Source organism: Haliotis cracherodii, unplaced genomic scaffold, assembly GCF_022045235.1.
Source record: "Haliotis cracherodii isolate W230 unplaced genomic scaffold, xgHalCrac1.p SCAF_9, whole genome shotgun sequence".
Classification (NCBI taxonomy): domain Eukaryota; kingdom Metazoa; phylum Mollusca; class Gastropoda; order Lepetellida; family Haliotidae; genus Haliotis; species Haliotis cracherodii.
Window position 1 is genome coordinate 52653332 of NW_027266343.1, and position 20176 is coordinate 52673507.

Consider the following 20176-nt stretch of genomic DNA (forward strand, 5'->3'; position numbering starts at 1 on the left):
GTCTGGAGTGTGGAGTGAGGCTATATTAGTAAAGCCTGCCTCCACACACGTGGTTGACAGTCTGGAGTGTGGAGTGGGGCTATATTAGTAAAGCCTACCTCCACACACGTGGTTGACAGTCTGGAGTATGGAGTGAGGCTATATTAGTAAAGCCTGCCTCCACACACGTGGTTGACAGTCTGGAGTATGGAGTGAGACTATATTAGTAAAGCCTACATCCACACACGTGGTTGACAGTCTGGAGTGTGGAGTGAGGCTATATTAGTAAAGCCTGCCTCCACACACGTGGTTGACAGTCTGGAGTGTGGAGTGAGGCTATATTAGTAAAGCCTGCCTCCACACACGTGGTTAACAGTCTGGAGTATGGAGTGGGGCTATATCAGTAAAGCCTACCTCCAGACACGTGGTTGACAGTCAGGAGTGTGGAGTGAGGCTATATTAGCAACTCCAAGGGATACTAGATACCAGATCCCACCAGTCCCTCTGGTGTATACTGACTATGAGGTAGGGTACTCGCAAGAATTATCTATCAATAGTTATCATTGTGTATAATTCTAAGAATACTGCCTCTGTTACATCAGGAATTAATCCATCCCGCCTTTCTCCCAAATATCTGCATCTAGTTGATGATGTTTATGGGTTGAAAGAAGTGAGGAGTTCCTGCCTTGCACATGCGCAGTAGCATTTCTTACTAGGGCTGGGATTTCCTTCATGGGATCACAACTGTAACATAATTCAGTGAAGAGGACGTCTGTTGAAAATTAATTATAATTTGTAGTGTGGTTCTCAGCATAAACAGGAAGTTCTAGCTATGATGTAATAGAGGCACTGGCCATCGACCAGTTTTAGCCATTTTTTTCATGTTATTTCTGAAATATTCCGTGAACAAAGTTAACTGTGCAAAAAACTTTGGTTTTTGTGAAACTAGGAACAAATGCAAATATTTCTGTCAGTGGAATAAAAAATCAGAAGATTTCTGTTATAATGCGATGACAGGAAATCAAGACAGTAGAAATTGGTATTTCCCATCGACCAACTGTACTAGTTATCTCCATCATCTATCTAAACAGTATGTGCCACATGATCACACACACCGCTTCAGTTACAAAAATTACATTTTCCATTTTCTCTGGCATCAATTTGTCGTCTGCAAACTGACGTACACCAATATTCCCCAAGTTCAATTTACACATGCTTTTCCTCAACACTGTACTGTGGATTTTACGATAAATGCAGGGTTATGCAATTTTGGAAAAATAGCTCAAAAAAAGGTTTTAGAATTGTAACCGAGCAAAAGTAAAGCGACGTGTGCACTATAATGGGGAGTTGGCCATAATTGGTCCTCAGTGATAACTGGTCGCTAGCTAGTAGTATTCTTAGAATTATAGACAATGAAAACTATTGTTAGATTTTGGAATGCTGCAAACATCAGTCTAAAGAAGCATGAGGGTACTTATTGTAAAGATATGTGTGTCTCCTTTACTTGAAGATGTCAAGAGAGTGTTAGAGAAGGGATCTCACAAGATTCAAGGGATTGATGTTGAAGTCACCCTGTACAAACCCAGGCCACCAACTCCACCACCTGTTGTCTCACCAGACACGATTATAGTGACAGGATGTGGAGGAATCTCGGATGATGTCCTGGAGATGTACTTTGAGAGCAGGAAGAAGAGTGGAGGAGGAGATGTGAAATCCATGGAGAGAAGAGAGGAGGATGTGGTCCTTGTTACATTTGAAGACCCTGAAGGTAGGTTTGCACCATGCAACAATTCTTGGGTCTGAGGATCCAGAACAGCCACAACGTTTATTGGCTTATTAACTGAAGTTTTTACTTTTAAACAAATTAAATCCTTTTCATGAAACACACCGACAGTATACCCAAATACATAGAACTCATTGCAAATCAACACCTGCCATCATGCCTCATTGAGATCGACCAGGCCAAAGTTGGAAGCAGCCTAGAAATTTGTTTGTTTTTTGACAGATGTTTTTACTTCTGGATAAGATCAAGACTGAAATTAAATCCTTGTCATGAAACACCCTCTCAATATCCCCAAATTAAAGAACTCATTGGAAATCAACACCATTCGTCAGCCATACCAAGGTTGGAAGTAAAGCCTACCTCCACACACCTGGTTGACAGTCTGGAGTGAGGAGTGAGGCTATATTAGTAAAGCCTGCCTCCAGACACATTGTTGACAGTCTGGAGTGTGGAGTGGGGCTATATTAGTAAAGCCTACCTCCACACACGTGGTTGACAGTCTGGAGTGTTGAGTGAGGCTATATTAGTAAAGCCTACCTCCACACAAGTGGTTGACAGTCTGGAGTGTGGAGTGAGGCTATATTAGTAAAGCCTACCTCCACACACATTGTTGACAGTCTGGAGCGTGGAGTGGGGCTATATTAGTAAAGCCTGCCTCCACACATGTGGTTGACAGTCTGGAGTGTGGAGTGAGGCTATATTAGTAAAGCCTGCCTCCACACACGTGGTTGACAGTCTGGAGCGTGGAGTGGGGCTATATTAGTAAAGCCTACCTCCACACACGTGGTTGACAGTCTGGAGTGTGGAGTGAGGCTATATTAGTAAAGCCTACCTCCACACACATGGTTGACAGTCTGGAGCGTGGAGTGGGGCTATATTAGTAAAGCCTACCTCCACACACATTGTTGACAGTCTGGAGTGTGTAGTGAGGCTATATTAGTAAAGCCTGCCTCCACACACGTGGTTGACAGTCTGGAGTGTGGAGTGAGGCTATATTAGTAAAGCCTACATCCACACACGTGGTTGACAGTCTGGAGTGGGGAGTGAGGCTATGTTAGTAAAGCCTGCCTCCACACACATTGTTGACAGACTGGAGTGTGTAGTGAGGCTATATTAGTAAAGCCTACCTCCACACACATGGTTGACAGTCTGGAGCGTGGAGTGGGGCTATATTAGTAAAGCCTACATCCACACACATTGTTGACAGTCTGGAGTGTGGAGTGGGGCTATATTAGTAAAGCCTACCTCCACACACATTGTTGACAGTCTGGAGTGTGGAGTGAGGCTATATTAGTAAAGCCTGCCTCCACACACGTGGTTGACAGTCTGGAGTATGGAGTGAGGCTATATTAGTAAAGCCTGCCTCCACACACGTGGTTGACAGTCTGGAGTATGGAGTGAGGCTATATTAGTAAAGCCTGCCTCCACACATGTGGTTGACAGTCTGGAGTATGGAGTGAGGCTATATTAGTAAAGCCTGCCTCCACACATGTGGTTGACAGTCTGGAGTGTGGAGTGAGGCTATATTAGTAAAGCCTGCCTCCACACACGTGGTTGACAGTCTGGAGCGTGGAGTGGGGCTATATTAGTAAAGCCTACATCCACACACATTGTTGACAGTCTGGAGTGTGGAGTGAGGCTATATTAGTAAAGCCTGCCTCCACACACGTGGTTGACAGTCTGGAGTATGGAGTGAGACTATATTAGTAAAGCCTACATCCACACACATTGTTGACAGTCTGGAGTGTGGAGTGGGGCTATATTAGTAAAGCCTACCTCCACACACGTGGTTGACAGTCTGGAGTGTGGAGTGAGGCTATATTAGTAAAGCCTGCCTCCACACACGTGGTTGACAGTCTGGAGTGTGGAGTGAGGCTATATTAGTAAAGCCTGCCTCCACACACGTGGTTGACAGTCTGGAGTGTGGAGTGAGGCTATATTAGTAAAGCCTGCCTCCACACATGTGGTTGACAGTCTGGAGTGTGGAGTGGGGCTATATTAGTAAAGCCTACCTCCACACACGTGGTTGACAGTCTGGAGTGTGGAGTGAGGCTATATTAGTAAAGCCTGCCTCCACACACGTGGTTGACAGTCTGGAGTGTGGAGTGGGGCTATATTAGTAAAGCCTACCTCCACACACGTGGTTGACAGTCTGGAGTGTGGAGTGAGGCTATATTAGTAAAGCCTACCTCCACACACCTTGTTGACAGTCTGGAGCGTGGAGTGGGGCTATATTAGTAAAGCCTACATCCACACACATTGTTGACAGTCTGGAGTGTGGAGTGAGGCTATATTAGTAAAGCCTGCCTCCACACACATTGTTGACAGTCTGGAGCGTGGAGTGGGGCTATATTAGTAAAGCCTACCTCCACACACGTGGTTGACAGTCTGGAGTGTGGAGTGAGGCTATATTAGTAAAGCCTGCCTCCACACACGTGGTTGACAGTCTGGAGTGTGGAGTGAGGCTATATTAGTAAAGCCTACATCCACACACGTGGTTGACAGTCTGGAGTGTGGAGTGGGGCTATATTAGTAAAGCCTACCTCCACACACGTGGTTGACAGTCTGGAGTGTGGAGTGAGGCTATATTAGTAAAGCCTGCCTCCACACACGTGGTTGACAGTCTGGAGTATGGAGTGAGACTATATTAGTAAAGCCTACATCCACACACGTGGTTGACAGTCTGGAGTGTGGAGTGAGGCTATATTAGTAAAGCCTGCCTCCACACACGTGGTTGACAGTCTGGAGTGTGGAGTGAGGCTATATTAGTAAAGCCTACATCCACACACCTGGTTGACAGTCTGGAGTGTGGAGTGGGGCTATATTAGTAAAGCCTACCTCCACACACGTGGTTGACAGTCTGGAGTGTGGAGTGAGGCTATATTAGTAAAGCCTACCTCCACACACATTGTTGACAGTCTGGAGCGTGGAGTGGGGCTATATTAGTAAAGCCTACATCCACACACATTGTTGACAGTCTGGAGTGTGGAGTGGGGAGTGAGACTATATTAGTAAAGCCTACCTCCACACACATTGTTGACAGTCTGGAGTGTGGAGTGGGGCTATATTAGTAAAGCCTACCTCCACACACATGGTTGACAGTCTGGAGCGTGGAGTGGGGCTATATTAGTAAAGCCTACCTCCACACACGTGGTTGACAGTCTGGAGTGTGGAGTGGGGCTATATTAGTAAAGCCTACATCCACACACATTGTTGACAGTCTGGAGTGTGGAGTGGGGCTATATTAGTAAAGCCTACCTCCACACACATGGTTGACAGTCTGGAGTGTGGAGTGAGGCTATATTAGTAAAGCCTACCTCCACACACGTGGTTGACAGTCTGGAGCGTGGAGTGGGGCTATATTAGTAAAGCCTACCTCCACACACATGGTTGACAGTCTGGAGTGTGGAGTCAGTCTATATTAGTAAAGCCTACCTCCACACACGTGGTTGACAGTCTGGAGTGTGGAGTGGGGCTATATTAGTAAAGTCTGCCTCCACATGTGGTTGACAGTCTGGAGTGTGGAGTGGGGCTATATTAGTAAAGCCTGCCTCCACACACATGGTTGACAGTCTGGAGTGTGGAGTGAGGCTATATTAGTAAAGCCTGCCTCCACACAAGTGGTTGACAGTCTGGAGTGTGGAGTGAGGAGTGAGGCTATATTAGTAAAGCCTGCCTCCACACACATTGTTGACAGTCTGGAGTGTGGAGTGAGGCTATATTAGTAAAGCCTACCTCCACACACATGGTTGACAGTCTGGAGTGTGGAGTGAGGCTATATTAGTAAAGTCTGCCTCCACACACGTGGTTGACAGTCTGGAGCGTGGAGTGGGGCAATATTAGTAAAGCCTACATCCACACACATTGTTGACAGTCTGGAGTGTGGAGTGAGGCTATATTAGTAAAGCCTACCTCCACACACATTGTTGACAGTCTGGAGCGTGGAGTGGGGCTATATTAGTAAAGCCTACCTCCACACACATGGTTGACAGTCTGGAGTGGGGAGTGAGGCTATATTAGTAAAGCCTACCTCCACACACATTGTTGACAGTCTGGAGCGTGGAGTGGGGCTATATTAGTAAAGCCTACCTCCACACACATTGTTGACAGTCTGGAGTGGGGAGTGAGGCTATGTTAGTAAAGCCTACCTCCACACACGTGGTTGACAGTCTGGAGTGTGGAGTGAGGCTATATTAGTAAAGCCTACCTCCACACACATTGTTGACAGTCTGGAGCGTGGAGTGGGGCTATATTAGTAAAGCCTACATCCACACACATTGTTGACAGTCTGGAGTGGGGAGTGAGGCTATATTAGTAAAGCCTACCTCCACACACATTGTTGACAGTCTGGAGCGTGGAGTGGGGCTATATTAGTAAAGCCTACCTCCACACACATTGTTGACAGTCTGGAGTGTGGAGTGAGGCTATATTAGTAAAGCCTACCTCCACACACATTGTTGACTGTCTGGAGTGTGGAGTGAGGCTATATTAGTAAAGCCTACCTCCACACACATGGTTGACTGTCTGGAGTGTGGATTGAGGCTATATTAGTAAAGCCTACCTCCACACACGTGGTTGACAGTCTGGAGTGGGGAGTGAGGCTATGTTAGTAAAGCCTACCTCCACACACGTGGTTGACAGTCTGGAGTGTGGAGTGAGGAGTGAGGCTATATTAGTAAAGCCTACCTCCACACACGTGGTTGACAGTCTGGAGTGTGGAGTGAGGCTATATTAGCAAATCAATTTATTCACTGCAAATTCATTCTGCCATACTTTGGTGATATTTTCTGAAGTCTTTTCACACATACCTGATCACACTGATGTGATAAGCATCCCAATGCTGAATGGGAATTGGTCCTTTTATTCATATGTATTCATACTTCACAAAATCCAACTTTCTAAGGGATACTAGATACCAGATTGCACCAGTCCTTCTGGTGTATACTGACTATGATGTATTAGAGGTATATGGCGAAAATATGGAAGACGTAAAGGGTGAACAGGCTATAGTACGTTTAGATATTGAGGCAGTAAACGAACGTTTGGACCAAATAGAGCAGACTCACAGCATACCTGCAGAACCCACAGCTACAGTGATACAGTTACAGAACGAAGTAGAAGGACTAGAACAATATAGCAGAAAGAACAATGTTTTGTTATTTGGAGTTTCGGAAAACAGTGACGAAAACAAAACTGGTTGTAAAGATGTTGTTTGTGACATTCTAAACTCAGGTAATACAACAGATGACATCGTTGAGATACGTCCACATGACATTGCCGAAGCTCACAGACTTGGGCATCGTTCTTCACATTCAAAGGGGCCAAGGCCAATTATTATCAAATTCCTCACTATCGACTGGAAAATACGTTCCCTTAGTCGACGTAGTGACATCAAAAGTTCAGGGTATGGAATCGCCAGCGGTCTCACACAGAGACAGCGGAATAAGCTACAAGAACTACGTGCACAAAACAAACGAGGATACTTCAAGAATGGCGTACCTATTGTTACTGACTCCAAGACGCAGCATATGCTGCATACAGTGGTGAGAGATCTGATGATACTGAGCAAGCTGGTCATAACACGTCCAGTGCTGGCAAATAGGGGTGTGGTCCAGTCCAAGCAAATTCTCGTTGATGTCCAAAACAAGTATTATCTACTAAGCTTCTCTTCTGGAATATATCTGGTTTGGTAAATAAAGTTTCCGACGTAAACTTTATAAACTTTTTATCTAATGCAGATCTTGTTGGATTAATAGAGACATGGACAATTGACTTTCCTTATGACCAGATATTCCACAACTTTAGAGCCTACAGCCTAAATGCAATTAAAACAGCGGACAGAGGACAATTCTCGGGAGGTTTAACCATGATTGTGAAAAAATTTAATTTGATCTTGAGAAAGACATTCTTATTTGCTGTGTATATGTCAACCCTCCAGGATCAAGGTAGTTTAATAACAGACAAACTAAGTGTGGTTTGAATTTATTCTTCAACTCACTTATAGAAGTTATTGGGTCACTAAACAGAGATATACACATCCTCATAGGCGGGGATTTCAACGCCCGGACTGGGACACTGTCTGATCATATTGATGATGATATCGCCGAGGTTTTAGGTGATGAGAATGTCAGTTATGTCCGATAGTATCAACATAGATAGAGTGTCATGTGATAACATTATAAACAATGCCGGAAAACATCTTGTCAATATGTGTGCCGCTCTCGATATGTCTATTCTAAATGGTCGCTGTGGTACGGATTTAGGTATAGGTGATTATACTTACATCGGTCACTCAGGCTCCAGTGTAATTGACTACATTATTTTATCCAACAGTCTATTCTTCCACTGTAACACATTTGATATTGTATCGAGGGCAGAATCCTCACACCTTCCACTATCTTGTTCATTTCAAGCACGTGACTTGGAAGATTCCCGTTGTGACAGCAGGGGCCGCACGTGCACCTCATGAAAACTACCACTATGTGTGGGACATGGCGAAACTACAACAGTTCAGGGATAATCTTGTACTGCTACATGTGGTTAATTGTTTTGAACAATGTACTCTGTTACTACCAGATAATATAGATGGTGCTATTAACTCATTCACGGACGCCATTTGTACAGCTGCTCAGTGCATGAAAAGGACTTGTAAGTCTTGCGACAGTCACACACAACCCTGGTTTGATAGCGTGTGTCGGTACTACAGGTGGGAGAGAGAGAGGTGTCTCAGAATATATAGACATCTTAAAAATGATAGCACCTTAGTTAGTTATTTAAAATCAAGAAATACTTATACAAGTGTATTACGTGATAAAAAGAAAAGTTATAATGAATACATGCGTAATAAGGTTTTATCTAGTCTTCCAAATAGCAAATGTTTCTGGTCTACCATAAGAGGATTATCTCAGAGTACGGCAACTCGTGTACCTAACATATCACTAGAACAATGGGTCAATCATTTTAAAGATGTGTTTGACAATCCGAGAGATGAAGAGGAGGTGCTTTGTGCCATCAACTCTTTGAAAATTGATAAATCCGGAGGAAATGACCACCTCATTTCAGAATTTTATAAATATGCGAATGATATTTTTGTCCCGTACCTTACAGTGTTGTTTAATAATTTGTTTGATAATGCATACTTTCCTGAATCTTGGTCTTTGGGAATTATTGTTCCGATACATAAGCAAGGAGACATCCATTCCCCATCCAACTATAGGGGTATATCATCAGTCCTTAGTTGACTGAGTAAGTTGTATGTTTCTATTTTGAACAAAAGGGTCACGTCTTGGTGTGAGGTCTATGGTAAAATTGCAGAGTCCCAGGCTGGTTTTCGTCATGATTACTCCACCATAGATAATATCTTTCTATTACAGTGTATTATCCAGAGATATATTAGTAAGCGTAAGGGTAGGGTATATGGTTTGTTTGTCGATTTTGCAAAGGCCTTCGACAGTGTAAACCGGATGAAATTATGGTCAGTACTAGCTAATTAAGGTGTCACTGGCAAAATGATAAAAGCTATACGGCCTATTTATACAGCTGTTAAGGCCAGTGTTAAATTTAAACATACATTTTCTGAAATGTTTCAGTGTCCAAGAGGAGTACGTCAGGGTTGTGTGTTAAGCCCCCTTTTATTCTCGATGTTTATTAACGAACTAGCTGCTGAAGTTGAACAGAATTCTGGACCAGGAATACAACTTCATCCTGATATTACAGAGATATTCCTGTTATTATTTGCAGACGATATTATTTTAATCGCAGATACTATAGGTGGACTTCAGAAGCGTATTGATCTAGAAAAATATTGTAATGATTATGATCTAGATGTCAGTTTGGATAAAACGGGGGTGGTTGTTTTTAAGAAAGGCGGAGTGTTGTCAAGAAAAGAGATTTGGTACTATAAAGGTCTAAAGTTGGAGTGTGTGTCCTCCTATAAATATTTGGGCGTTACTTTTAAGAGAAGCCTGTCCTGGTCAAGTCATTTTTCTTTCTAATGCTGGTCTACAGGGGAAAAAAGCAATGTTTGGAATTTTAAAGTCATTGATAAAAATACATCCTCTTCGATATGACTTATTTTTTAAAATATTTGATATGAAAATAGTCCCAATTTTGCTCTATGGTTCCGAAGTCTGGGGTCTACACCAGAATGATGAAATGGAAACTATACATTCATTGGCATGCAAGCGCTTTCTAGGTGTCAAATCGTCAACACCCAACAACATGGTTCGAGGTGAATGTGGGCATCCATTATATATTTATGCATACAAAAGAGTTTTTGGTTATTGGATAAGGTTATTGAGTATGTCCGATTGTCGCTTTCCAAAGAAATATTATCATATGATGCTTCAGGCAGAAAGTAATGGTAAAATTAATTGGGTATCAAAATGTAAATCTTTATTGTTCCATTTGGGTTTTGGCTCTGTATGGGGAAACCAGTGTATAAGTCATCCTCATTCGTTTTTGACAGAATTTGTGTCGCGTCTGAAATGTAGTTATGAACAGGATTGGCATAGTCTTCTGGTAAAGGGTAGTAAATCTTTCTCATATTCTCTATTCAAGGTATCGTTTGGTACAGAGTTGTATCTTAGCTGTGTGACCGTCAGTAAATTGAGAGTGGCGCTAGCTCAGTTTAGATGTTTTTCGCATCAGCTGTGTGTTGAAACTGGGAGATATGCTGATATCCCACGTAACAGAAGACTATGTTGTGTTTGTAATGCTGGGTATGTGGAGGACGAGTTTCATTTTTTGTTAGTTTGCTCCGGTTATAACAAGCTACGCATGGATCACTTACCACAAACATTTTATGAATATCCAACCATACAAAAATTTAATATCATTATGTCTACAACTGATTGTAAATTAATTGAACGTCGGGCTATCTATATCTATCAAGCGATGTCACTTCGTAGTACATTATTGTCACAACAATAACAGCTGTGTACATCACGTCCATTGTAATACAAATGTAACTATGGGCCAATGGCCTACACTTACGAAATAAACCGTATTGAATATTAGAGGTAGGGTAATCGCAAGAATTATCTAACAGTAGTTATCATTGAGTATAATTCTAAGAATACTACCTCTGTTACATCAGGAATTAATCCATCCCGCCTTTCTCCCAAATATCTGCATCTAGTTGATGAGGGTTTTGGGTTGAAAGAAGTGAGGAGTTCCTGCCTTGCACATGTGCAGTGGCATTTCTTACTAGGGATAGGATTTCCCTCACAACTGTAGCATATGTTGGCAGTGAAGAGGATGTCTGTTGAAAATTTATTTAAATTTGTAGCGTGGTTCTCAGCATAAACAGGAAGTTCTAGCTATGATGTCGTAGAGAAACTGGTCATTGACCAGTTATAGCCATTTTTTTCATGTTATTTCTGAAATATTCCGTGAACAAAGTTAACTGTGCAAAAAACTTTGGTTTTTGTGAAACTAGGAACAAATGCACATATTTCTGTCCGTGGAATAAAAAATCAGAAGATTTCTCTTATAATGCGACAACAGGAAATCAAGACAGTAGAAATTGGTATTTCCCATCGACCAACTGTACTAGTTATCTCCATCATCTATCTAAACAGTATGTGCCACGTGATCACGCACACTGCTTCAGTTACACAAATTACATTTTCCATTTTCTCTGGTATCAATTTGTCGTCTGCAAACTGACGTACACCATATTCCCCAAGTTCAATTTACACATGCTTTTCCTCAACACTATGTACTATGCAGGGTTATGCAATTTTGGAAAAATAGCTAAAAATATGTTTTAGAATTGCATGTAACCAAGCAAATATAAAGCAACGTGCACGCTATAATGGGGTGTTGGCGATAATTGGTCCTCAGTGATAACTGGTCGCTAGCTAGTAGTATTCTTAGAATTAAATACAATGAAAACTATTGTTAGAGTTTGGAATGCTGCAAAAATCAATCTAAAGAAGCACTAGGGTACTTATTGTAAAGATATGTGTGTCTCCTTTACTTGAAGATGTCAAGAGAGTGTTAGAGAAGGGATCTCACAAGATTCAAGGGATGGATGTTGAAGTCACCCTGTACAAACCCAGGCCACCAACGCCGCCACCTGTTGTCTCACCAGACACGATTATAGTGACAGGCTGTGGAGGAATCTCGGATGATGTCCTGGAGATGTACTTTGAGAGCAGGAAGAAGAGTGGAGGAGGAGATGTGAAATCCATGGAGAGAATAGAAGAGGATGTGGTCCTTGTCACATTTGAGGACCCTGAAGGTAAGTTCACACCATGCAACAATTCTTGGGTCTGAGGATCCAGAACAGCAACAACGTTTATTGGCTTATTAACTGATGTTTTTTACTCTTAAACAAATTAAATCCTTTTCATGAAACATACCGACAGTATACCCAAATACATAGAACTCATTGCAAATCAACACCTGTCATCATGCCTCATTGAGATCGACCAGGCCAAGGTTGGAAGCAGAATCTGTCTTTGCTCACTCGACATACATGGTTGATAGTATTATCAACTTCAAGTATTTGCTGCGCATTCAGCCCAACACATTTTGTGATCATTTGTGGAAAATTGATTACGAAATGAGTCCCCTTTAGATACCATTATTTTACCTTGCCTTTACCTGACCAATATCCATACTAATTGCCTTTCTCATCTCATTTTGAAAAACGTAGTGGAAACTCCTGTGCTGTGTTCCCCAAGAGCAGAAAAACATCTTGTCCGAACACACCCCACAGCCGGAAGCACTTGACCAAGCCATTCCTCTCGTCACTCTCTCAATTTCGTGCCAACTGGGTGGTTTGGGCTAAAATTCTGTGCTCTCTTAATCCAAGCCATCCTATCAAAATTATTAGGTTTTTTACATGCTTTTACTTGGATTACATTCTTCAAACCTTTCTTCATCATACTAGAACTTTATTTTGCTACTTTGGCTTAAACTTTTCTACGTTTTGGGTTAAAAGTTTGCCTTATTTGTATGTTGAGATTTTGTGATATCTGGTGCTTGCGTGTTTCAATTTGTAATCAACACCCCATCAGTTCCACATGCATCCCTTAACCATGTACTACTGAGACCCGTTGTAGTTTCTGCTTCTTCCTGGGTGAAGAAGACTTTGCAGCGTACTTGTATGTAGTACAGAGGGAGAAACCGGACCATAAAAGATGTGATTCTTCTCGGTCATCCTCCTCAGTAGAAGCGGCTACCATTATCACACCTAATAAGAAAAATAAGTAAGGTCACGATTTCTTACTTGATCCTTGGACGAATACTACAACTTATTATCAGGCTTGAAGAGTAAAACCTACAGAATCAAGGACAAGAAGCTTGCACAATTCTGGGATTGACCATGTCTCGATCTATTAATGAAGCGATCATTTTTCACCTCAAGAACACAGAATCCAACAGTGAACGTATGCTATTGTCAGCTAAAGTCAGCCAGCAGAAGTTTCAGGAATCCATTTCCGAACAAATCAGTTCTGCTTCAGCCGGACTTACACTGTTACAAAGTCAAGGGTCGGTTTCCAACTCTAACTGGTCAGTCTTCAACACAAAGCCTCTCTGATGCCAAACTTGGGATTGCCCTACTATCTACAATGGTCAGATCTGAGGAGTCAACAATGATTCCAAGGACCAGATGATGATTAAATCTGTCCAGACTATGAATTCTATGTTTGAATAGTTTAATAGAGACCAATTTCAAGCAGTGGTTCTCCGGAATACAGAAGGCTATAAGGACAAGAAATCCTCTGGACAACGCTTAAGCCTGTCTTGGTCTCCAATGTGTTTTTATTGCCAAGAATCAACTGCCAGGTCAGCCAGATGGACAGTTTCACATTTCACTTTTATCATCTATACTTGGCTCCAAAGATATGGAAGATTTATCAACATGTCTGGTCAGAGCCTTACATATTCATTGACGAAGGACAAATTTCTTAGGTCAAAGGTTAAGGCTACTTTTTATCCCGTTCACTAGTAATGCTACAGCAGACGTTTCTAGAACTTTTATCTCCTTCTGGATGAGAGCAGTCATACTCCGAGCCTAAAGACATGCCAGTCTAGACCCTTCCTCGGCTTCCAATCTGCATGAGGTCAGAGCTATCGCTTCCACGTTAGCGCTTCTTGGCAGCTGCTCTGTCCCGACAACATTCATCTATTTCAACCATTAGTAGTTGCACAACAACTAACAATGCCTACTTGGAGATGAACCTACTATACTCACCCACGTTCACGCCGACTTTTTGATGTCAGGTTACTGTCCCAGTACCAATGAAGGAGGGCCCATGTCCCCTGTTTTACTATGTTATTCAGAACATGAGTGATAAACGATTGTGTGAAGATTGTGACCTTATCTTAACACGAGAATCATTCTAAGTAAGCTGGAATATAATTCTACGCGCACTTACAAAATCTACGAAATCTCTTGATTTAATTCTACTCTCACCAGTACAGAGGTGGTGCCCCAGTACAGATTGATGTCGAAGAAGATTAAGTAGAACTACGTTCCAATGGGGTTAAATGAACAGATCAAGACCTGAATCACGCATCTGGAGGATCCCAACACCAACCATGAGATTCAAGCCATTAGTATCAGTCAGGATAAGGTCAAATATGTATTTTATATGGTGAAAATATCATTTATACTTCGCTATGACTGACACATTTGCTATAGCGCCCACGCAGCCATCCCCGTGAAGTGAGAGAGTGATGAGTGTACCACCTTGGTCACATGCTTCTGGTGTGGCTGCGCAGCGTTCGGACAACATGTATTTGGGAATGAGAAGAGATAAGCGATTACCGTATTTTCTTGAGTATAGTGCACACTTTTTTTCCAAAAAAACACAGCTGTGTAGAAGGGGGTGCGCATTATACACAAATTATGAGTTTGGATGTTTTTTTCCCCCATGCAAAGACATTACTGTGAGCACGTAATACCGGAAATACCATGTCAACAAATCCATACTGAAGTACGCAAATTATTCATGTTATTACGCTGTCTGGCTATAAAAAGTGTTCTTTGTATATCTGGACTTATGTTTGTAACCATTTTTTATTAATTTTATTCAAAATTCCTTTTAATATTGTTTTTATTAATTTCCGCGAAATCGTGTGTGAAGCGATCGGAAGATCGCACAACTCACCGTTATTAACAGCAACCACGGTCAGAATACCGCTATTGACGCCTTGAAACGAACTTTAGTTGACAGAGAATGGATACATATATCATAAATGACATACTTTAACTCGTTAAAAGACATATTTGTTTTTGTTTGACGATTCTATGTCAACATGAAATTCTCGTGATCACGCGATCACGTGCGCGTGATCCTTGACGGTGACAGGTCAGACTGGGTCCATGTAAAAAAAAATACCTGGCAATAGCGATCAGCTGCTTTGCTTAGGGTTATTATTTATTTTAAATATGTTTAGTAAAGGCTGCATATAATTAAGAAAATAAAGGAATATATTATTCCTGTTAAAAAAAATAGTTTCAGATACAATTTTTGCCAATCCTTGCATTAAAAATCCTTTAAAGTTATATCATTGGGTGTGTCTTGACCGAATCACCGGTCGATTCCAAGAAAATGTGTGTACAGCTGATTGCTGTTTCCGGCTTAGTTTACGAGAAAATACACAAGGTAATCTTAATCCCTGGATATAAAACAATGCCTAGCAGAACAATAAATACTATTTAAATGGTAAATATCTGGTGATTTTTTATCTCAAATTTCGAATTTGTACTGACGAAGCTTCTCATCACCCGTTCGTTTGCCGGACTTTGCTGAAAGGGTACAGTGTAATTTTTTTCTGCGCATAATATTCAATTTTTTTTTTTTCCAAAATATTGAACCCGCTAGAGGGGGGTGCGCATTATACATGGGTGCGCACTATACTCAAGAAAATACGGTAGTATGAGTCAGGATAAGCATATATATTTTTTCCCTAAAAAATATTTGGTTACAAGTATATTTCAAAACGTATCCAACGAATGAAAGTACTGTCACCATCTCCATCTATTTTAGAGCACAGACAGTTTCTTGAGCTCCATGATAATCATACCCTTGTATACAGTGATATACGGCAATATGCGGTATAACAATCAGTTCGCGCAAACTTTTTCGTGACACTTTTTCACTTTCCACTCAAACCCATGGCCCAAGCATCTGTGTTAACCTTGAGGTCATTCCAGTTTGAGCGGCACTGTTGTTTAAAATGTATTTGTCAATGTAAAGATGATCAATTGCATCTCATGTACATGATGTAATGAACGCTCTTTGTGTCTGTCCATAAGTGTAGACCATTGAGCCTTGAGTAAAAATTGAACACAGGTTCAATTTATAAGCATTTTGTTTAGTGCCATTATTCAGATAGTAATTCCTGTTGACAATCAATGCATCTTCGTGACATCTGTTGACATGATGATGCAGCAATAGATCCAAAATCTATGTAAAGAAGCACTTGGGTACTTATTCATTGTGAAGATGTGTGTGTCTGCTTTGTTTGAAGACGTCAAGAGAGTGTTAGAGAAGGGATCTCACAAAATACAAAGAAAGGATGTTGACGTCTCCCGGTACAAACCCAGGCCACCAACGCCACCACCTGTTGTCTCACAAGACACAATAGTAGTGACAGGCTGCAAAGACATCATTCTTGATGTCCTGGAGATGTACTTTGAGAGCAAGAAGAAGAGTGGAGGAGGAGATGTGAAATCCACGGAGAGAATAGAGGAGGATGTGGTCCTTGTTACATTTAAGGACCCTGAAGGTTGGTATGATCGATCTATTTTAGCTTAACTTGACATGATCAACATGAATTTGTATTATGGGTGTTAGTTCACCTACATGAGCTCTCGGTCTTCATTCGTAGTCCATCAGTCTGGCCATACATATGGCACGTAAAATCATCTGTTGCCTGTTTGACGAAGTTTAGGTCCTGGATTGTAACAGATTACAATTAACACTGACCTGCAGACCCTGTGGTACCCTGGACAGCTCTGATCGATTTAGTAAAAACAAATGTAGTTTCTTAGAAGATAGGGGCGTCCTGGTAACCTAGTGGTTAAAACGTTTGTTCGTCATGCCGAAGACCCAACTTGGATTCCCATAATGGGTACAATGTGTGAAGCCCATTTATGGTGTCCCCCGCCGTGATATTGCTGGAATATTGCTAAAAGCATCTTAAAACCATCCTCACTCACTCTTAGAAGATAGGTGTTACCTTTAATTTCTCTGCCAACTATGAAAGAATTCCATTCAAGCTGTTCCATGTGTCCATGGTTTCAACATTGTAATCTTTAAAAATGGCCACCACAGCAACTCATTTTTTCCTCAGAAACTATTGGACATACTGTTTTCACATTTTTAGGGAAGGTTCATAAATTCCTCCTTTGTCATGAAGTTGGAATTTATTTTGAAAATGTGTTGTGGCAACAAATCTAAAACCATTGTCACTAAGGTGCAAAAATCAATCTTTTTCATTATTCTACAAAATGGCAAACAATTTAGGAACCCTTTATCCCTGCAATCTTATCCCGGACCAAGTTAATGCTCGCAGTGATTACAGTGTAACCTTAGGTTCCGGGTACTTTACCCTTCTACCTATGGTCACTTCTACTTATCAACTACTCCTTGGTTCTAGGGATGATGTAGCTCGCTTTCAAAATCACAAGTCAGATGGTTTGCTCAAGTCCTTTTTATTTATGATAGAGTTAATCATAAATACACACATATGGTCCTCAGATAAGTTCTTGTTGTTGCCTGATATAAATACAACACATACCTAGATAATGGTTGAAGAGCCTGATGGTTTTTCTGATGAATGTTAACTCTACTTCTTTTATGACTCGGGATCCCAAGACCTACAGAGAACCTTTCTGTTCAGCTGTCAGCTCCCGACTCCCCGCACCACTCTCAGACAACCAACAAAATACTATCGATGATAATTTTAACTCCTCCCACCGAAATAGTATTTGACGTCATGTGAAACGAGTCCTAACGCTCACCTCCATATGAACCCCAATTTCCGTTCCAATCAGTTTTTCTATCAAGCCCTTCTTAACCAAACCTTCAGCTAATTTCCTAAATTAATGGTCAAATCCTTGGTCAACCGAATATACCCTCAACTCTAAACAACCCTAGATGTAAACCCAATACTCTGCCAGATTGGAAGGCGCCGAAAAGATTGTGATTCAAATGAAGCTTGTTATTTAGACATTCAAGTCAGTAATAGCTTGCAGAAATATTTGATCACATGCGGACCCTCCGACCCTTACACTACAAGACCGTATTCTACCAATTTCCTCAGATTAATGAAAAGTTATCTCTATCACTTAAGAGAAGCAAAATCAATAATCATTTGCCCTGGGGGTTATGCCCTCACCCTGTACGGTCACTTCTCTCATATGCATCCATATTCTACCCAAAAGCTCAATTTAGTAAACTACATTTTAAGTAAATATTAAAAACCCTTTTTCCAAAATACCCTGGTTATAACAGCCTGAGAAACTAACTCCACAGACCAGAACACATGGTGCATGTTGTATGGTTTTTGTTCAGATGTGGAGGCTGTGCTTCAGAGGAGTCACCAGATACAAGGAGTCTCTCTCCAGGTTTCCCAGTACACTCTTCCCTCGCGATCAGCTCGCCACCGGAAACAGGCAGCAACTGAAGAACTGTACCTTACTTCAGGTTTGTAATTGGACAGTATTTTGAAAAGTATATATATATGCTCACTGAATTATGTTGAAGTCGGGATCATTGTGGAGAAGTGATACGATGTAATAATTTACAGCTACAAATATTCAAATATCTTGATACCAATATATTCAGTAGTGATGATACGTTGTTACAATCAAGAGAGTATTTCCAAAGTACAATCATGTCAAAATAATAATCATTGGGGGGCTCATCGTCTCGTCTTGATTTCCATGGAAACAATTTGTACTTTGTCTCATAAGGGGGTTGATTTTGTTTCTGAAGCACAACTCAAAACCGTTCCATGACTATTAACAAAAGTTGGCAGATATAGCAAACAGATCCTGAAGGTGTGCCTTTTGCTCTTTGAGTATTTTTGCATTTATTTTTTCTTGATTTCCATGGAAACAATTTGGACTTAGTCTCAAAAGGGGTGGTGGAATTCGTTGCCAGAGCACAACTTGAAATTAAAGCAATGTTTTGCAGATATAGCAAACAGATCCTGATGTGGTGGCTTTTGCTATTTTCATTTTTAGTATTCTCGATTTCCATTTCCAAACAATTAGGACTTTGTCTCAAGAAGGGGTGTTGGATTTTGTTTCCAGAGCACAAATTGAAAACTGAAAGAATTTTCATCCAAACCTTGTACATGTATTAACCAGGGGGAAGTGGTGCCTTTTGCTCTTTAGGAACTTTTCAAAGTTTGATTTTTCCCTGTCCCAGTGGAAACAAGTTAGACAGCTGAAACAGAGGTAAGTTTTGTTTCCAGAGCAGAACTAAAAAAATATTCAACATTTTTCTACCAAACTTGTTACATGTATTACTCAGGGGTTGAAGTCTGTTGCTATTTAGGAATTTAATAAGAAAATGTTTCCTGCTTCAATGGCCACAAGTTTGACTTGGATTGTTCATGGTCGTGTGTTTTTCGGGACCATATCTCTAAAACTAGTAGGTATTCTTGAAACTGCCACACAAAGACCAGGTTGTCAACTGGTGCCTTTTGCTATTTAGGGAATTTTTTAACTTATCCTGCATTACTCCGTATTGCATCTACTGCTGTCTTTTGACAGAGAGACGAACTGTGTGAGATCCAGCTGCTGAAGAAAGTTGTCCCAACCAGCTCAGGAGGCAGTGCCCTCTCACAGTCGGCACGTGACCCGGAAGTCATGACGTCACACCAAAACACATAACTGCTTTGTCACCTCCACGGACGGACGTACTTTGTATCCCTTGTGGAAATTAAAGCTTATTGTTTTTATATTTTGCGTGTTTCTACATTCATTATATATGCTGCTACATTGTTACCTGTTATGGGCCGTTACCTTAGGGTCTTCCCATTCGTTAATTGTACATTTATTGCTCATTTGTGGCTCAAGTCACAGTAATTTACGGCCGCAATGTTGTTCCCTCCATTTTGTTTCCTTTCCCGCCATTTTGGCCATTCACCACGTGGCCACGTAATTTCGTGTTCTGCGTTTTGAATTCTCTCTTTGGCTTGGGTAATACATTAAATTTATGTATATTGTTTTTGGTGTGCTTAAAGCTATGCCTTTTCGCTACCTTTTAGCGTAATTGTTTCCTCTCATAAACTTCAATGAAATACAAAGTTTTTGAGTTACATTATGCTTCTCGCACTTTGTGGTTTTGCCACATAGTTATGTTTTGCTTAAATTCCCGATTTTCTGCCTCGCTGCACAAATCTGGTCAGGGCCGCCCCTTCTGCCGTGATTGTACG

The 20176-nt window shown here is 41.3% G+C and overlaps 1 protein-coding gene across 1 annotated transcript in view; it reads left to right on the forward strand.

Moving 5' to 3' along the window:
- Positions 1–20176, forward strand: part of LOC139451981 (protein mono-ADP-ribosyltransferase PARP14-like) — a 150909-nt gene that overhangs the window by 19081 nt on the left and 111652 nt on the right. The window contains exons 4-7 of the mRNA XM_071233260.1: positions 1490–1747; positions 11751–12008; positions 16256–16513; positions 18304–18435. Coding sequence (XP_071089361.1) covers positions 1490–1747; positions 11751–12008; positions 16256–16513; positions 18304–18435 — 906 coding nt within the window. The remainder of the gene's footprint in view (positions 1–1489; positions 1748–11750; positions 12009–16255; positions 16514–18303; positions 18436–20176) is intronic.